At 39.7% G+C, this 19,880-nt stretch overlaps 1 protein-coding gene across 4 annotated transcripts; it reads left to right on the forward strand.

Moving 5' to 3' along the window:
* The first annotated feature begins 1,003 nt into the window (after nucleotides 1–1,003).
* Nucleotides 1,004–19,318, forward strand: LOC101859724 (leucine-rich repeat-containing protein 40). 4 transcript variants are annotated; one of them, XM_005105109.3, is made up of 14 exons: nucleotides 1,004–1,145; nucleotides 3,717–4,100; nucleotides 5,326–5,399; nucleotides 6,029–6,158; nucleotides 6,857–6,980; nucleotides 7,522–7,664; nucleotides 9,534–9,706; nucleotides 10,399–10,489; nucleotides 11,118–11,284; nucleotides 12,054–12,161; nucleotides 12,620–12,730; nucleotides 13,770–13,847; nucleotides 16,163–16,348; nucleotides 16,781–19,318. In XM_005105109.3, the coding sequence occupies exons 2-14, from the start codon at nucleotides 3,759–3,761 to the stop codon at nucleotides 16,884–16,886; spliced, it is 1,833 nt and encodes a 610-aa protein (XP_005105166.1). In that variant the 5' UTR covers nucleotides 1,004–1,145; nucleotides 3,717–3,758; the 3' UTR covers nucleotides 16,887–19,318. The 4 variants fall into 4 exon arrangements, with proteins under 4 accessions (XP_005105166.1, XP_005105168.1, XP_005105167.1 ...); XM_005105111.3 differs by having other exon boundaries at nucleotides 3,748–4,100; XM_005105110.3 differs by lacking the exon at nucleotides 1,004–1,145 and adding an exon at nucleotides 1,357–1,712.
* The last annotated feature ends 562 nt before the right edge of the window (nucleotides 19,319–19,880 follow it).

A 19,880-nucleotide genomic window follows, 5' to 3' on the forward strand; every position in this document is an offset into this window, starting at 1 on the left:
ACACACAGAGAGAGAGAGAGAGAGAGAGAGAGAGAGAGAGAGAGAGAAACAAACAGACCAAGACAGAGAGACACACACACAGAGGAGAAAGGGGAGAGAGAGGGGAGAGATCGAGAGAGTATTCTCAGAGGATAGAGGGGAGAGAGGGGGGAGAGAAGAGAGATAAAGAGAGAGAGAGAGAAAGAGAGAGAGAGAGAGAGAGAGAGAGAGAGAGAGAGAGGGGGGGGGGTGGTTTACATAAATACTTACAAAGAAGACTAGTCTATGATCGAATAACCGCGTATAAGGACGCGATCGACTCCCAGGAATTCCTGTGGACGCACAGGTAGACGCAGAGTTATTAATCTCCCTTTAAAACTAATATTATAAGTGTAAATTTATGAGTAGATCTCAACAAGACTTCTAGATCTAGATCTATATCACTCTTTGGTCTATATATCCAGTTCGGATGTAATCACATTTTTAACCTCCTTTAACTTTAAACGAAAACCCACAATTTTGAGAGAAAAAATTGCAAAAAAACAACAACAACCCCACCCCTCCCAAGGAATATTTGGTCAAAATAACAATACTACTACTACTACTACTACTACTACTACTACTACTACTACTACTACTACTACAACTACTACTACTACTACTACTACTAATAATAATAATAATAAATAGCATTTGTATAGCGCATGTCCCCACTCGAAAGCAAGCTCCATAAAAAATAATATATATGCGCTTTACACTCACAGTGTTTACACTTTATATTATTATTACCCCAGCAGACCACAGAACACTCAGAAACATTCTCAAATAATGATTGCAAATCCTGAAAAAGCAAGAAAAGATAGTCTACATTTTAACGTACGCTAGATGCAATATTTCAGAAAACGAAACATTTTTTTTCTCAACTGCACTGTAGCCTAGATCTATAATTATTGCTTTGTGGGCTGAGAACGTATTATTGTGTGAATAGAATAGCTTGCCGACCCGACGAATAAGGTCTTTTGATTCCCTTAGAATCGAGTCTGTGGCTATTGGGACTCGATTTCGCTAGACTAAGCAGGCCTGTCACTGGAATTTTTTCGGTCTTCGCCGGCGAAGCGGGCCGGGCCTAAACCGACACACCTAAACTTTGGTGTTTGAATGTTTTGGTAAGCACGTCATTTTTAAAAAAAATCGTCAAGAGTTTGTTGACCGTTGCCATGCTTCTTATGGTATTGATGATATATTGACAGAATTAATCCATACAGGGATAATTGACTTTTCGTTTTGTTTAAAGTTTCGCAAGGCAAAGGGGATAGGACTGGGACTGGGACTGGGACTGGGACAGACTGTTCTCACTGTGACTGTGTCTTGCTTGGTGGATTTCACTTTTCAGCCAGCGAAAATGGGGGTAAACGTCTAGATTTAGATATAGATATCTAGATCTAGATATCTAGATCTAGATCTAGGTCTCGATTTAGATAATTAATAAGATTATGGTTTTTCCCCGCTTTGTCAAGTTCATAAGCCTCGACACACACGGAATCCTATTCTCACAGATGAGTAAACAAAAGAGCCGGAGGCTAAAGGGTCACAGGTCAAGTTTTTTTCAGGTAGCCCAAGGCCAACTGCCCATCTGTGGGTGACTCATCATGCTCTCTTGACTAAGCAGTCAGTTCTGGTTGCATTAGACAGATCTAGATCTAGACTCTAGTTAGGTCTACTAATAATAATTGGTAAGTAAGTTGTTGAGAGTGTACAGCCTAACTAGGGCCTAGACCATGAATTGTTTGGTTAGAAATCTCTATGTTTCGTTTCTGTCTTGTGGTCTCAGGAATTCTTAAGGCCACCTCCGGGTGAGAATAGTGCAGGCGGGTCTTGTGGCTATTCTCACCCGGTGCGCGTGTCAACAAATTTTGCATTCACCCTAAACCACAGAATTCTACACTGTGATAAGAGAAAAATTGTAGAATTCTGTGCTGTGAACAAACGTTCCATTACAACTGTACTTGTAGCCTACTAAAAGCGTACAATTTTGTCTGTGGGCAGTGGAGAGAGAGAGAGAGAGAGTGAGAGAGAGAAAGAGAGAGAACAAAACAAAATGGCGACCCGCGTAGTTCGGCTCGATTCGAAAAGTTAAATAGCCGTAGCATCTTTGTAGACAACCAAATTAATTTACTTTTGTGTTTTAACATCATTTTTTAACTTTGTTTTGGTCAATTTGATCGTCCACACCGATAGACAGTATTCAGAAAGAAACAGAGAGAGAGAGAAGAGGGGAGGAGTGGATCTTGCGAGAACTTCCGGGCGGGTGAGAATAGCCACTTTCAATTCTTAATTAATTTTTTTTAAAATGTAGATCTAGATCTAGATCTAGACTATTTGTAGATCTAGAATTTAGAACTAGATCTATTAATAAAACCTTAATTTTAATATTATTTGTCAATTTGTAATGGAAAAAAAACCTATTGGTCATACGAAAATGGGAAAATACTCGAAAAGACAGAAAAAGATGTCATCTACGTATCTCGATCTATAGTACCAAGCCTTCTTGGACAAGGGCGAAAAAGTTTGGAGGTCCCTTACATGTGCAAGTTGCGCACGTTAAAGCTAAACAAATTATAAGATTATTATGCTTCGGCCGCCACCCGGGCAAAATTCAAAATTTACAACCAACTGAAAATATTTAATGTGTCTCGTGCGCTCATATTACCTTATGCTGTTGCGAGCGCAGTAAAACCGTTACCCAAAAAAAAAAGAATTCATGTGGTGAGAGTTGCATTGCAAAAATCCACATTAAAAAAGACGCGTTTAACAATGTAATCTTCCACTTGTCACACGTGGTACCCAGCGCCATAAAGTAAGGAAAGTCCTGTCACAGTAATTAATATAACATTTTATTATAATTAATTGTATTTTACTAATAATAATTGTAATTCGACACGAAAGAAATTGAAACATCAAAAGGTCGCTTTGGGAAAGGCACTTTGCACGAATTTTCCTCACTTCACCCAGGTGGAAATGGGTACCTGGCCATAGACAGCGAAAGATCTTTTCAATATGTTAGAAAGTGTTTTAGCATAGACTATAAATGGCTGCTTGCCCTGTATGCTTCCCAGGAATTTGAGTTTGTTTCAGAATGCTCTCAGGTCTGCTGGGGTAATAGTATAGATTGTGAAGGGCATAGAGCTTGCTGTTGAGCGGGGATTTGCGCTATACAAATGCTGTCCATTACTATTAAGATATATTAAGATATATTTGTAATTGAAAGTGAGGGTTGCCTCTGCTATGTCATAGAAAAAAAAATCTGTGTATATGAAAATGGCTGCCAAAATTTGGTTGTTTCCAAAGCTTGTGTTCCCTTGGAAACAACAAATTTCCATTTTATTGTGCCTTTGATCAATGTTTTTCCGTAGTAACCACACAGAAATGTTTTTGAATTGTACTTATTCACTAATAATGAAAAGATGTTGAGCCCCCCACTCCGCACCCCAATCTGCCCCCCCCCCCCCCAATCTCTGAAAATTGCCCAAGGGGTGGGAAAATGTATGTTTCTGCCGTTCACTATTTTAGAAGTGTGCCTGATTTCACAATTAAGCGCACATATTGTATAATAAGCCTTCAGGAATTTCTTAAATCTGTTGCTCTTTTTTGTTCTTACAAACGCTCTTCTTATTGTACAGTGCTCAAGTGTCTTGAAATGTCTTTATACATTTAAGAAGTATCCTTTCTACCCTCAGACTGGAAATCCAATTATTTACATTTCTTCAGTATCAGTCACGATGTCACGGCTAAATCGAGGTAGAGGAGGACGGGGTCGTGGTGCATTCGGAGGGTTCTCAGCGGAGTCTGACCACCCTTCAAACAGTGTCCACCCTTCCATGCTGAAACAGGCTCGTCGCTCCGGAGTGTTGAACCTGAGCCAGCGAGGTCTGGAGAGTGTGCCGGACGCAGTGTGGACAGTGCAGGAAGACGTGCCCGAGGAAGCCAAGTCTATATCCCTTGACAACACCGATGACAAGTGGTGGGAAACTGTAGACCTCACCAAGCTCATTCTTGCTTCGAATCGTTTGTCCTCCATTGGAGAGGGGTTGAGGAACCTTGGTGCGCTTACTGTGTTGGATGTAAGTCATGAAGGTCCGTTTTTCTTGTAACCATCACCATCAGGTTCCATACCAATTGGTTTTGGTTGCTGTGAACCCATACTGTAATGAGATGATAACTGCTATCTAATCCTAGATTCTACTCGTTAGTCTATTTACGTTGGTTTCAATACTCACTGTTTCGTGCGGGGAAAGATGAGTGGGGGTCGTACAGGTCCGGAGCTCCATCCACTGTGTCGACCCACCAGTAGCGTCGATCCCTGCTCAGACTAGGTTTTAGTCGTGGCTCGGAAGGCCAGTTTAACCTTCGCCGTCTGTTTATATACCCCTCGTGCTCCCTTATTCTCCTACACTCACTAGACTACACTGAGTTTGTTCACTTATTTCACGTGATCCTGGCTTGTCTGGTGATCACAGCGAATTATAAACCACACATACTTTTTTGGATTAAAGTGTCAACCCCCTCCTGTTCTTGAATTTATAAGTTAAAACCATCACATATGTGCATGATATTGATATCATGACGATCCAAATGTGGCCCACTTGAGAATGCAGACCCCGGATATGTGAAGTAAGTCTCAGAGTTCTGAATGAGGGGTTCAAGCTTACTCTTACCGCTAACATAAATAGTTTTGTTGGTGCAAGACTGCCAAGTCTTTCAATATGTTTGCTGTCTCAGTCTGCATGTGTTAATTTTGACACATAGTTTTTGTCATAACCTGATGTCGTCTTCATTTCCATCTTATAACAAGGCCATTGAAAATGATTTTATAGGCTCACACTTGTCAAGAGCAAGTCAACTTTTATAATAATATATTGAATTTATAATAGTTATTAGACTAGTTGAAAATAATTATGTTTGAGTTTGAGCACAGTGAAGGCATTATGGTATTGATTTGATCCTTGGGCATTTGCTGAAACAGTGACTGTTTTTCTGAGATGCAAACATTAACAGTAATCTGCGAATTAAACTTTTATCTCTGATTTGCATATGTTATCATGAATTTTGATCGTAAATGTAAGGTAACATGTACTGGATTAGCTTTCATGTTTTTTGTTTTTGTAAACATGTAGGCTTACAGAGTAACTTTGAACTTCTTTTTTGGCAGTATAGATGCATTTTGTGGTAACTGTATCCATAATGTACTACTCAAGCTCTTGAAGTTTTGAACTAAAGTTACAGAAATGTTTTCCATTTATATTATTATTTCAAGTGTCTGGACTAATTCCCTTCCTGTCCCCTCAGGTCCATGACAATCAACTGACAAGTTTACCAAAAGCCATCAGTGCCCTGGAAAATCTTCAAAAGTTAGACATCAGGTTTGTATTTTCATGTTAACTGAGATTAATTGTCTGATCATTTATAATTATCAAATTGACAGCAGACTTAATCTAATGCACAAATGAAAAAGGAAAAGTGGAGAACAACCATATGTCACGTTTAGCGGTTCACTAGTGGCTTTTTTATTTTGACTGCAGTATGTTTAAATAAATTTATTTTTATAGCTTTTTAAAAATAGTTTTAGTTTGAATACATCAGCAGTTCATTGTTTCAGAATTAATGGAGAGGAAGATAGAAGGCCAAAAAATGAATAAAAAGAATGAAATTAATGGGAGATATCATATTTTATAAAGGAAAGACCACTTTCAGATAGTTAGTATTAATGAATTCTCAGGGAATATTGCTTTGTCCCTTGTTAGTGTTAGATCCTGTGACAGTAATGGTAAAAATAAGATGCTGACGTATGTATATTCACTGAGTAATCAAGTTTGCTAATGAGGCTTTTCTATTGTGGGCATTTAAGGAACAACATGATATTCAGCTATTCCTTTGAGAATCTTTGACAGTGCCATGTTTCGTGATGTTAAGGTGTCTTTTCCTCCATCAGGCTTTGCATTTTTTGTGCTGATGAAGTAGAATAACTGTTTTCATGTCCGTGTCTGTGCAGTCACAATCGGTTGAGTGATATCCCACTACATGTTGGCCTGCTCCAAAACCTGGTCACTTTACAAGCCGATCACAACCAACTGACCTCTCTCTGTGAGGAAGTCTGCAGTCTCAAGCAACTGGAAAAACTTGTGAGTTTTTAAGTATTTTGTCATGGCTGTAAAGCATTCTTTTTTACATGGTTCCCTCTGTGCTCTTTGTCATGCAATTATTGTTCTGATTTATAGGATATCTAGATGGTAAAGTTACTCAACAGATCTTAGAAAAGAAAATTAATCTGTCTCCCCCCGGGGCAGTGCCACTGACTGAAGTGTCTTTAGGCCATTCCCAAAGGGGGGACATATCTCGTTCAAGCATAGTAGAATTGTAAATGGGCTGATTCATGTCACGCTCATAACTGTGCCTGATCCACAACAGGGAACTGCTGCTTTTTCTTTCCTGATCCTAACTATTGTCATTTCTCTCTACTTCTTTTGTATGTTTGTCACTCCCTTGTGACCTGCTATTTTGGGGTGCCTTGATAGTCGAAGCAGACCTTGTGTTGTTGAAGTTAGAGAGGTGAGCAGTCTAAGTCTGATTCCCTGTAAAGACTTCTTTGTTGACACCCACCCCTTGGCGCTCATATGACCTTATGCAGTTGCGAACGCCGTAAAACCCTCTACTATAAAAAAAATAATAATCTGTGGTTTCAGCAAGCAAATTTCATGACTTTCTGAATTCAGATGCTAACAGGAGTGCTCTGTATCTGAGGCAAACTTTTGCATTTTATTGGACACCTTCCTGTTGCCAGTTTGTTTTGGATAACTTTGTAACTTTGTTATTCTGTCAGGACGTCTCAAACAACCAAATTGATTCCGTGCCCCGATACATTTGTCTGCTGTGTCGGCTGAGATTTTTCAATGTCTCTAACAACAAGTTGACCCACCTACCCCCTGATATCGGATCCCTCAATGGTAAGCAGTGTCTGTCTTATTATCCAATCAGCATAGCAGAATAATGATTCTGAAAAAAATCCTTCGGCTTTTACTATTAAAATCAAGAGTTCTTTGTATGTATACCCTCCACTATAACAGGTAAAAGGGCTCAAACTTGAGACTCTTAAATTTCTTTTACTCGTTCTTTTTGGCATGCCATGCTGGGCTCCTGAGAAAATTTCCTAGTGTCCCCTTTCGTTCTTTTTGGGTTAAACTGTTTCTGACCACTTGTGTTGTTCACGCATAAGCACAACTATGACCAGTACTGGATATGTCTTCTTCTATAAAGACTGGTGAAGCAATAGTGTTTCTCCACAAGAATTGTTTTCATATTTTTCCAGTGTGCTCAACTGCATTTATGTAGAGGTTTAAATCTCTTGACACATTTAGCCCCACTATTTCTTTTTTGTTTCTATTGGCGTTGCTTTTCCCCATAGCTAAATGACTAAATGACTGTTCTTTTGTTATGTTTGTCTTTATTCAAACTCAAACTTGTTTTTTTTTTCCTTTTAAATTCCAGCTCTAGTTTTGTTTGATGCCACCCACAACCAACTGATGAACCTACCGGAGGAGTTTGGCCATCTGCCTAACCTGGAGCAGCTTCACCTTCGACATAACAAGCTGGAATACCTGCCTGTCCTCAGGCACTGCACTAAGCTAAAGGTCAGAGTTTTGTTCAGCAGACTGTTCATTTGTCACATTGTGTACCGAAAATGAGTTGCTGTATAAGTTTTTGACTCAGCAGTTCGAGTGCTTTCAGTCTTCTCCCAACTTGCTCCAGGTATCTAACAGAAATACTTGTAAGATGAATATCTGTAATTCTCTCACTACAGAAGGGTCAGGTGCTCTACTCTTTAACCTCTTCGCTGCCGCACCCGTAGAATGTACGGGCCTGAACCCTGTAGCGCTGTGCCTGAACCGTGTAGCGCTCTGCCTTTGCCCCGTAGAATTTACGGGAGTGTAACGGACGTTGTTTTGATACCAATTACAAGAGGTTACTGTTAAAATCCTGTAATTATTATTGAGGTACCTTCCCTTTATGTTTACCATCATTTCCCCCCCCACCATTTGAAAGCGTCAGATTCAGATTTTAGCTCAAAGAGAAGATTGGATCTAGATCTAGATCTAACACATCTACCACACAAAAATGATTTATTTGCAGTAAACACAGATGGGCTTTCATACGTATATATATGGATTGTACGAGCGTAATTGTGTAAGGCATGAATCACTTCCTCTTTATCTGCAGACACTCGCACATGTATTCCCCTTTTTTTTGGTCTCAGTTTACCATTACTCAATGTGTGTTGTTTTGTGGTATTGTTTTTGGCATCATGTTAATTACTCCAACTTTTCTCTATCTATCTCTAAATGAAATCCCCCTAAAATTATATAAATATAAGCATGGTTCAATGTAGAATGTACATATAAAAATTCATGAAGAAATATTCGTAAATTAAAAAGTTATGGGAGGTAGAGTGGGGGTCACCCCTGAGCTGCCTGGGTTCATGGGATTTCCCCCGACACAGGGGCCTAGGGGCCTATTTCCCTGCGACAGTGCGAAAAAAACTGTTCATTTCACGAACAAAGAAAAGCCTGATTTCTCGTATATTTTTCCCTTTGTGTTGTATGTAGGGGAGAAAGACATAGAAACATCCCAGCCTTGCTCATCGTATAAGAACAACATTGTTTTACGCCATTTCTAAAATATTATTAGATCATGTACTGCACTGATTTTTTCAACATTTTCATGCTCAACCAAAACAATGCTGAAAAACTTTTCTTTCTTTTTTTGGAAGGGGGGGGGGGGGGGGGTAAGTGTTTTACGGCACTTGCAACTGTATAAGGTCATATGAGCGTGGGGGATACATTAAACTATTTCAGTTGGTAAGGAGATTTTGAATTTTGCTCGGGTGGCGGCCGAAGCCTACTCTTATGGATTTTAGACCCCAAAGGAATCTTTAACGTGCGCAACTTGCACATGGGCCCTCCGAGATTTTTCGCCCTTGTCTGAGAAGGCTAGGTGTAGATCTATCCTACCAGAAGATCAGGGGTTTGGCTGAAAGACAGCAGTAAGAAGGAGCCAAGGAGTAGCAGCAGAAAGGCTGCAGAAAGAGTCAGGAGCCCAGAGGAGTTGGCAAAGGAGGTGAGGGGGTTAAGGCCGAAAGAGGAGACAAAAGAAACGCCAGAACATTGCTGGAGAGCAGGACAGGAGGTGAAAGGAGACAATTTTAGATAAGGAAGTTTTTCGGTCTCTACCCAGATTCGAACCCGGGACCTTTAAATGAGAGGCCAACACCTTAACCTCTAGATCATGAGAGTCCCCCTGAAAAACTTTGCCCCACGAGATATAAAGTAATAGCCTAAACTTAATTGACTTTACCAAAGCCATATCAGTAAACTGAACAAAATTTGCTCGAAAGCCCTGTACATTGAAAGTAGGGCTAAGAGTAGCTTTTTGTAAATGTTGCCGTCGCCAGCACAGTTATGTCAATGAGCATGTCCTCAGTGATTCTCCTCCTGTCTCTTCAGGAGCTTTTGGTGGGTAACAACAACATCAGGGGCCTGAGCCCTGAGCACCTGCAACATCTGAGCTCCGTCACAATCCTGGAAGTGAGAGACAACAAACTGGAGAAGCTTCCAGACGAGATCACGCTGATGGAGAGGCTGGAGAGACTTGACCTCACCAACAACGACATCAGCACGTGAGCCATGTTCTCTTCTCATGTTGAAGCATGTCTACTCTATCATCCACTTTCTTAATGATATAGATTGTGTTGATAGGGGCGTGAAACACCTGCAGTTTCTTTTTCTATTTTTCCAGTCTTATTTGTATACCAAAGTGTTCCACTAATGTCGTAAAACAAATTCCCTAACTGTCTAACAGTCCATTTTTACAAGTCAAAGAAGTTTGATTAGCATAGTAATGGCAGTAGAATGTTTGAGAGAAAGTTAGAGGAAGGGCACAAACATCGAGGAGGTATGTTATTTGAAAGAAATAGGACCTAGAACTGCTATTGATTTTCTCCAGCCACCCACACTTATACATAGAGTCAGTTTTTTGTAAAAGTAGTTGGTTCTGAATGAACTTGGCTTGAAAAGTGGTCTTTTAATGCCATTGACTTCTCTTTGAGTTTGCTTTTCACTTCTTTGCTTTTTGTTTTTTGGGACTAGTTGGTGTGGTTAATTACAAATGTGACTGACTTGCAGAAAGTTGAGGCTTTCACTGAAGAGGGATCATTATTTCGCTCTTGTACCCATCTCTTAGTTTTCTGATTGAAATTTTTTTTTAAAGTTGGAGAATTCTGCTTACGCAGCGACCACTTTATTGTCTTGAATAGTTTTTAACAAAACAAAGTAAAACAAAACAACTGATCAAAATAAATATTTTCACCAGGTTGCCATACGTTTTGGGCACAATGGTACCCCTTAAATCTGTTGTCCTTGATGGTAACCCATTACGCTCTGTCAGGAGGGACATCGTTATGGTGAGGTTAACATTTTTGCATTCTCGTAGTCAGGTAGATTGAGTGTAACATTTTTGCTTTAGAAAATAGATTTTTCTTTTTGCTGCTCCTTTCATTTATCAAATTCTGTTTGTAGTTGGTAAAGATTTGTCTTTGATATACTGGTTAGCCCAGTAGTTTAGGTAATAGTCGATACAATAAGCATGGTCTTATACAGACTCTTGTCAGGTCACATTTTAGAAGTGCAGGTTTATTACTTTTCCATGCTACAGTTTAAGATTTGACAAAGATGTCAGTCTGCTATAGCTATGATCAACACATTGTTGTCTGGACAAGTTCTCACTGAAGCATCTAAGATTTATATATTTGTCTTTTTTTTCCTTCTTTTTATTTTAATGATTTGGTAACGTTGTGAGATCTACAGCTGTTCTTACTTTAAGTTGAAGTTGTTGTTTTTAAAGTGCTCCATTTCCTTTTGAGGCTTTTGATGCTACTTATTTTATGAAGCTGATTTTCTCTCTTGAACTTACTTTAAGTTTTTGCATTTTGGGTGCGGAAGTTTCTGATGATGATAGGGGTTTGAGTCTTGTAGTTTTCTTTCTTTTAGGTGATTTTTTTTTTTTGCCATTGTGTCTGATCTGTGATCTAGAGGGGTACACAAGAGCTTAAAAAGTACCTGGCGAGTCGACTGAGTGATGAAGAGAGAGACAAGCAAACAGCCGATCAAGTGTCAAGTACGAATGTAGCGCTTCCTGGGGCACAGGATCAGCCTCTCAGAGCCCATGACCTGCATCAGATGAAGTCTCTTGATTACAGGTGGGCTCTTTTGTGTCTGAGAAGTCATTTATGTTTATTCCCTTACCTTATATCTGTTGGGACAAGGTTTTGCAGAGTTGATTTGTTTGAGCGTGAAAGAAATGAAATATTCAGTATGTTACGTGATCTACTGATATTTAATACAAGTTATAAACTGTAAAAATGAAATTATGTTTAGTTTTTTAAAACATCAATAGTATAACAGTAATACCACAAATAATCAACAGTGCCTTTTAATGTTGGCAAAGTAGGTTAAGTCAGATCAATTAGCAAATATGTAATCAGACTATGATGTTTTGGTGGAGCATAAAAATTCTGAAAAATTCAGTATGCGATATGATCTAATGATATGTAATAAATTCTGTGAACTGTCTTGCACTCAAAAGATAATGTTGTTTTAAGAATTTGCAAAAGTTGTTGTTGTTGTTGTTTTCAAATCCCTTTAGCTGCGAGCATTTCGCCCTTGGCATCGCAATGCCTCCCTCAAGTAACCACATGTCCTTGTCATCTGGTCAACGCCAGAGTAGAGCAGGCTTTATAAGTCTGTAGGTGTGTGTAGGAGCCTGCGTCGAAGTACTGCCAGGTTTGGGCAGTGAAGGAGAAGATGTTCAACGGTCTCCTCGTGGTAGTCACAGTGTCTGCAATGGGGACAAAAGTTAAATTGTTATGCCACAAATACGTAAATTTTTCCCTTTTCTGTTAGTATAGTTGGTTGAGTGTAATCAACCATTTGTTTAATGGAGACTCCTGTCTTTTCCTTTTTGTCCAGCAACAAGAAAATCAAGTCTTTGCCAGATGATGTTGTAGAAGCAGCTCTAGAAGCGGGCGTCAAAGTTATCAACCTCAGCAAGAACTTGTTGGAGGAAGTGCCCAGCCAGTGAGTATCACGAATATGTTGTGAAAAGTGTTGTTCAAAATGTTGGTGTCTACTTTAAGAATAGATCAAGGATGGCCTTTGATGAATGTACTGTCTTTTGTGTAGTGGTCTTGATATTTCCAGATGTATTTTGGATAAGGATTGTTTGGAGAGCTCCTCTGTTAGGTTCTATTTCTTTTCTTTTCTTCTGTTGTTTCTGTGTGTCTATCTTGCTTCTTCCTAGCACGAAATGCCTGTTATTGTGCTGATGTACTTCTCTTTACTCAAAACGATGCATTTTGATTAAATCAGTGTAGTCAGTAATGGAGGAATTTAAAAAAAAGAAGAGATAGTGTTAACTTTGGCACATGACTGACTTTAGTTATGTTCTGGATAATTTTTTGTCCTTGAATAATTGTATTCTGTATGCACACCCCCCCCCCCCAAACCACCTTACCGATTTTTTCTTTCTTCTTTAGGCTTTCAGTACTGTCGCCAAATCTAACAGAACTTAATCTAAGCAGCAACAAGATTGCAAAGCTGGGGCCCTCGGTTGCTCAGTTCAGTCGCCTGCTGTTGCTTGACCTCAGGTAAATCTCTGAAGTTTTATCATGTAGCTTCTCTATTGTCCAGTGGTATTTAGTCCAGATCTTCCATTATAATATCAGTTGTCCATGTAATGTTTTGTAAAAAAAATGAAAATAAATAAATTTCAATTTACCTATCTATACGTTCTTGTATTCTGTACAGTTGAGATAGAAAATGAAGTGTGTGTGTGTGCTGAAGTGCTTGTAAGAATGTGAGAATAATACAAGTGTGAGAGTCTGTACATGTGATTGTGTGCATGTGTGTTAGTGTGTTTTGTTTTGTGTGCTGTTAGTGTGCTTGTGTGTGTCGGACCATGCTTGTGTCCTTAGTGGCTTCTGTATTTTCTTTGTTGCTTTGTTTCTGTTGAGCTTTTTTGCTGATTGGTTGTGCTTTTGCCCTGAAAGGAAATAAATTCTTTCTCCTAAGTGGGTCGTTAGCTGGTGTTCTGGTATGGTTTGCTTCTTCTTTCCTATCAAACGTTCATCGTCTTTATCTCTGCTCCTTCTTTTTGCGTTTGTTATTCTCTTGTAAGACCTCTAATCTTCGGCACTTATATGACTTTATTGTGGTGCAAGTGCAGTAAAACACTTACTAAAACAATTTTAAAATCTTTGTCCTAGTCCTACCTTTCTACCTGGCCATCGAAACCTCTGACATGACTTAATTCGTCTCGTAATTTCTAAAATGTGGTCTTTTCTTTCTCTTAAATACAGTAGGTGAGCTTTGTTTGTATATTGTGAGAAAATAGATTAAGTTCAATTTTGAAGAGGAGTACACTGCTACTAATTCTGTTGAGAGGTATCATAATTATATTGAAGGAAGGCGGTGGAGGGTAGCATCCTCGGCTTTGGGCATTTGGTGCTTATTTCCGTGAAGTTTTCTAATCTTATGTGTGGATGGAGGGTGCCACTGGTAGTTCCCACATCATTTCTTTCACTCTATTGTGTCGGCCTCTCTGTTTTACTTTTCTCCTGCACTTTATCGCTGTTTTTTTTAGGTCAATGTGCTTGTCTTTACTCAGACTCTGACTTGTATCCTCAGGACCAATCAGTTGTCCGACCTCCCGATGGAACTTTCCAGACTGAGCAGCCTGAGAGAACTTGCCTTGTCATATAACAGGTTAGTCTAGAACAGCGGTTCTTAATCTTGGGTTTAATCAAACCCGAGGAGCTCAAGGAGCCAGTTTCAGGAACTTATCAGAGTTCAAAAGTGTGTTGTTTCGGTTCACCCCACTGGGTAGAGCTGGGTCGCGAGCACAAGAACGGAACTGAATCGCCACTCTTCCCTGCGGAACGCGATTCGCGATTCACTTCAGCGGAACGCGGAACTGTATCGCCTTCCGATTCCCGATTCACTCCCCTGTCGCTGTCACCACCTTGTGGCTTGTTTGTAACCTACTGCTGAGTCGAGTCACGAGCGCAAGAACGGAACGGAACACTTAGTGTGGCTCCCCTTTCTTGACAAAAGATGGCATTGTCCAACCTCCCTATTAAAACAAAATGAAGGGGTTCCAACCAATAGACACTAAGGAATTTTATGAAGCTATTGTTTTAGCGAATCTTGGGGGGGGGGAAGGGGGAATCTATGGGGGTTGCTAATCGAGGTCAGTAGAGCAACGCAATGAAGGGTGGGGTGGGGGGAGGATGGCGGAACAACAAGAGTGGGACTTGCGAAGTGGCGTTGATATGACACTTCCGTTTCACGCATACTACGAGCCCAAGACTTAGTGTTCCACGAGCACTCGTGTACTCGCGATTCATTGAAGCCGACTGAATCGCGAATCGCCACTCTCAGATTTGGCGAGCAGGATCCAGCTCTACCACTGGGAGAGTTTGGTGAATGTACGTATGAAACTTGCGGGATTCAGTACTCTCAACAAGATTCAGTACTCTCAACAAGATTCAGTACTCTCAACAAGATTCAGTACTTTCTACAAGATTCAGTACTCTCAACAAGATTCAGTACTCTCAACAAGATTCAGTACTCTCAACAAGATTCAGTACTCTCAACAAGATTCAGTACTTTCTACAAGGTTAAGAACCACTGGTCTAGAAACCTCCTGTCCAGTTGAAACTTTTTTTGCTACATATTTGAAGATGTTGGTGTGATCACTTAAAATATTGTATCCCGTCCTGTCAGAAGCTCCAGTGGCTGAGTGGCTGGAGTAGCTCAGATAATGGTAAGGCTCTCAGACTTGCAACCGTAATGTCGTAGGTTCGAATCTCAACAGGGGCCTCACTTTATGTCCTTGGGAAATACACTTTACACAAATTTTCCTCACTTCACCCAGGTGGGAATGGGTACCCAGCTGTAGACGACGAAAATTTTTGTCAGTTTGTCAGTGTTTGAGCGCTTAATCGTCTGCTTTCACTGTATGCTTCCCAGGAAGCTGAGAATGTTTCTGAGTGTTACAGGGTCTGCTGGGGTAATATTATGGTGTAAAGCGCCTACAGCTTGCTGTTTAGCGGGGTTTGCACTATACAAATGCTATTTATTATTATTATTATTATTCATGATTAAATAATGCCAAGCTGTGCAGGTGGCACTCTGTTTAAGAATGTTGTCACTGGTATGCGTCCTTGAGGAAAACTCATTATAACTATCCCAAAGACAGGCACTGCAACAACTCAACTGTCAGCAATGACATGCTAAACTATGAATGCTACACTTTCAGTTACTGATGCTGTATTAATCATTGACTGATGTACATGTCATTGTAGAACAGATCTTCCTAAATCTCCATATGGGGATCGGTTAATTTGTTGTTTTTTTGTGTGTTTACTACTACTTCAGAATCAATGTCTGGAAAAAACACCTGTTCCTGCCACCACCCTAAATATGTGAGGCATTGTGGCAAAATCAGGCGCTCGTCAAAATAATGAAATAGAAGAAATCGACATTTTTTGGCCAGTTCCAGTTTGGAATTTTTTTTCAAATTTTTGTTTTGTGGCTCAACACCTTGTGTGTCCTTTTAAAAACATTCTTATGTGTGGATTTTATGGAAAATTTTTAATTAAAAGCATGAAAAATGTAAATTTGCAGTTAATTTTTCTTCTGAAACCAGACGACCCCACCTCCTTCATTCATAAATATTTCAACTTCTATTCAAGATAAATGTATATTTTGTCACGAAAAGGAAGACAAATAAACAGGCTTTAAGATGATACCAAGAACTCCATATGCCCTAAAATTGACAAGTACCTGATTCCACCATGCTGTAACACAATTGGTTTTTTTGACAACTCTATCAGTTTAAAAAAAAAAGTTGGTAGTTGCTTAAAAATTCACATGCTCTATCAAGTTGTTATAGATCTAATTCATTACCTTGTTTTTGTTTTTGTTGATCATGATTGTATTGAAATGGTACTTTTAACTTTTAAAAGAACATTTAAGAATTATTCTTAAAAAACAAAAAATTGGATCCACTTGTCCAGATTCAAGTCAATACCGGAGAGTGTGTACAGCCTCAAGTCGCTAGAGATCCTCTTTATCAATGACAATCAGGTGAACTCCCTGGATGTGTCCAAATTGAGCACTCTGTCCTGTCTGGCCACTCTGGACCTGCAGAACAACGACCTTACGCAAGTCCCGCCTGAGCTGGGCAACTGTACGGGACTCAAGTGAGTGTGCGACTTTTTCTTCTTCTCCAATTTTTGCGTCTTGCGAATAAAACAAACCTGCTTCTTTACTACTGTCCCTCTGTTCTTTCTATCTGTCAGTCTTCCTTTTTCTTAGCACTTCGTGGCCATGTCATGCTTTTCTCCTCTCAAACAAAACTCAAAGACTGGTATCTGTTGTGTAGTGGTTAGGCTTCTGTTGGTGTATATAGAGGAAATAAGGCGTAAGAGATTTTGACTGCCATTATATGTGAGACATGAGGGAAAAGCTTAAATAGCTAGTTTTGTTTGCATGTCAGAAAGGAAGGGGGAGGAGGGGAGGGATATGGGAATAAAATAATAAAGTGAATGGGGGAGAAATGAATATGCTCATAATTTGCAAAGAGTTATCTTGTGCCCCAATGGACAAACTTATTATCCTCCTGTTCTCCACAGATCTTTGTCCTTGAGCGGCAATGCGCTACGGATGCCTCGACCGGCCGTCCTGGCGAAGGGCACCCTGGCAGTGCTGGAGTACCTGAGGAGTCGGATTGTCACGTAGTAGTTGTGAGACACGCCCCGCACTTACAACCTGTCCTGTGTCACGCCCACTGATTTAGGGGCTCGTTAGTGATTAGCCTTCACAGGTTGTTTTGTTTTTGGTTTTTTTGGACCACGTTGTTCTTCCTCTCCTCTTCTTTCTTGTGTAAAAAGAAAAGTACTTTTAAGCTCCTGTTTTCCAAATTTATTGGAATTTTCATAAATTATTCTTTGAAATGGAATGGTTTAAAAAAGGATTCTCAAACTAGTAAGTGCTACACCCACAAAAGGTATGCAAGATTTGAAGTATAATCATAGTACAGGCTTTATCCCCCTCTCTACCATGTCTTCAATAACATGCCTCTAAATTAGCTCATGTCCATCTGATATTGGCGTGAAGGGGTCGAAAAGAATGGGATAAAATAAGATTGATGCAATCCCCAGACACTGAGAGGTTTATAGCAGAACATCTTCCTCTACATTTCTATGTCTTTTATGTAAAGAAGAGGTTGACAAAGCCCATTATAGTGCGCAGCTCAAGCAGAAATTATGCTGGAACACTGTTTAAAGTTTAAAAAATCTGCCGATGTTAATTTTCAAGATCCCTTAAATATGACAAATGAAGTAGCCCATAACATCATTTCATCAGAGTTGTCATTATATATATATATATATATATATACAGAAATGAACTCAAATGGTTGTGAGAATACATTTATTGTTGCTATTTTGTCTACAGAACCTTTTAATGATATTCCCAAGAGGCTGCTCAAACATACACTTGTATATCTCTGCAACAACAGTGTGTAACTTACCCTAATGATGAAGCTGCTTGATGAGATAAAACTGGGGTGAATCTACCTGTTTTGTTTTGTGTTGTACCAAGATACATTATCCCATTCAGTACCACTGGCTACAACGTGAAAATCTGCCCCAAGAGCACAAACAGTTTTTTTTTTCACATAGTGTGTATCTTTAAAAAAATAATGAAAATAGCCTAGAGCACCTGTACTGAAAAGAATTATACCTCATTATGTTTATTATTGTGCTTACTAAATAACAAATAAAGTCATATAAATGCAATTTTTTTTTCTCCATATGTCCACTTGCCATAATTGAATTGTCACTGTCCTTCACCAAAAGCAGCCACACATATACAGTTTACGACAGTTATTTATAACTAAAGGTGCTCCTGAAAACGCCACCCTTGGCACAGCTGAATTGGCACCTTGAGCACCCATAGTGAGTGTCAAAAGGTCTGCCTGAGGCGGTCAGTCTCTTGGGACCTACACCTGTGCATTGTCTGCACACTCGTTTCCTTCCTGGCATGTGAACACTTGTGCAGGAGGCTGGACCGCTGGACACGTTGCCAGCTTCAGAGTTGTTTCTGTCACGAGTGAAACAGCGCAATAAGATCCCCACCAATGTCAGTTTCATTACAATTACCCGTTTCAGCATCCTATTCATCATCACTGCCGAGGTTTCTATTGATATCATCAACGAGGTTGCCCAGAAACTCGAAGGCCATTTCATTCTGGCTGCAGCTGACAGCTGATTTTCGGCAGCACAGTTCGATCAACTTATCTGTTTGTTTACTCAATGAAAATTATAGGCGAGCAGATTCTCCTTATAAACTCCATGCGGTATAATTTCTACCTGTCAGAATAAAGAAAGAACAGTGGGAAAATTCTGTACATTATTGGTGTGCGTCAATTCCTTAGTAGCTACCCTCACATCAGGCGGTTACAGTCGTTATAATTGTTATGGTAGAGTTGAGACTACTGAGCGGGCGGTTAAGGCCGTTATGGTACTGGATGGGTTGATTAAAGTCAGAATGTTCATATATTAACTAGAAGACTGTTGTAGTTGCTGGAGACCACAGTAACCCCAAGTCCTTCAATTCGTGGTGCCATGGTGGCAGCTGAAAGAATTTTCTGCTCAACTGTGTATGTACTACTATACCACTGTTGTTCGAAACATTTTGCTAGTCATTGAATGCTTTTCTACAAGGAACAAGACTTTTCGCTTTAGCTACTGAACTGTTTTATCATGTTTGAACTTGAGTAAAGTGGTCATTATTGGAGAACAGCCATTTGATTTGTTTGTAGTAGGCCGGCTTATTCTGTTACAATGTATTCCTGTCCATGACAATCTGTTCATAGCCAACCTCATGAGTATTGGCATTTGTAAAATGTGTGAGGTTTCTGCACAAAACCTCTCATACATATATTTTCTAATACTTAAACTTTGCTTTCACTTCAGTTGTAATGTTTGGGTCTTTTTATTGCATTAGCTGCAAAGAATAGTGTTGTTTTTTTAATACATTGTTTTTTTGTTTATTAAAAATTAAGACTGTTTATGATTATATGAATTGTTTGTATTATGTGCTTCTTTGGTGATAGTGAAGTTGTGAGCGCCGTAAAACCTCTACAAAAAAAAACCCACACAAAAAAAGGGTGATAGTGAGGCTTTGCTTTTTTCTGTGTCTACCATAGTCGAGTTTCATAGATAGATTCAGAAATGTTATACCTTAGCTTACTGGAGCTCTCGTGGTCTAGAGACACGGTGTTCGCCTCTTACTCGTCCTGGCATCGAATCCTGACAGCTACAGAAACCTTTGTCTCCTCTTTCTGCCCCCTTCATTCCCCCTACCCTCCTTTTGCCCCTTCCTCTGGATTCAGGCTGACTCTTTCTGTTGCCTTTTTACTGCTACTCCTTGGCTTCTTCTTACTGCTATCATTCATGATTTTATGGTAGGTAAGATCTAACACCTAGCCTTTTCGGATAAGGGAGAAAAATCTCTGAGGTCTTGTATGCATGCAAGTTGCCCACATTAAAGATCCCTTGGTGGTCCTAAATTCGATAAGAGTAGGCTAAGGCCGCCACCTAGGCAAACTTTAAAAATAATTACTACCAAACTGAAAATACTTAATCTGTCCCCTTGCGCTCATATGACTGTATGCAGTTATGTGTGCCATAAAACACTTAGCAAAGAAACAGCAACCCCAAACAAACA

Source organism: Aplysia californica, unplaced genomic scaffold (assembly GCF_000002075.1).
Source record: "Aplysia californica isolate F4 #8 unplaced genomic scaffold, AplCal3.0 scaffold00452, whole genome shotgun sequence".
Taxonomy (NCBI): domain Eukaryota; kingdom Metazoa; phylum Mollusca; class Gastropoda; order Aplysiida; family Aplysiidae; genus Aplysia; species Aplysia californica.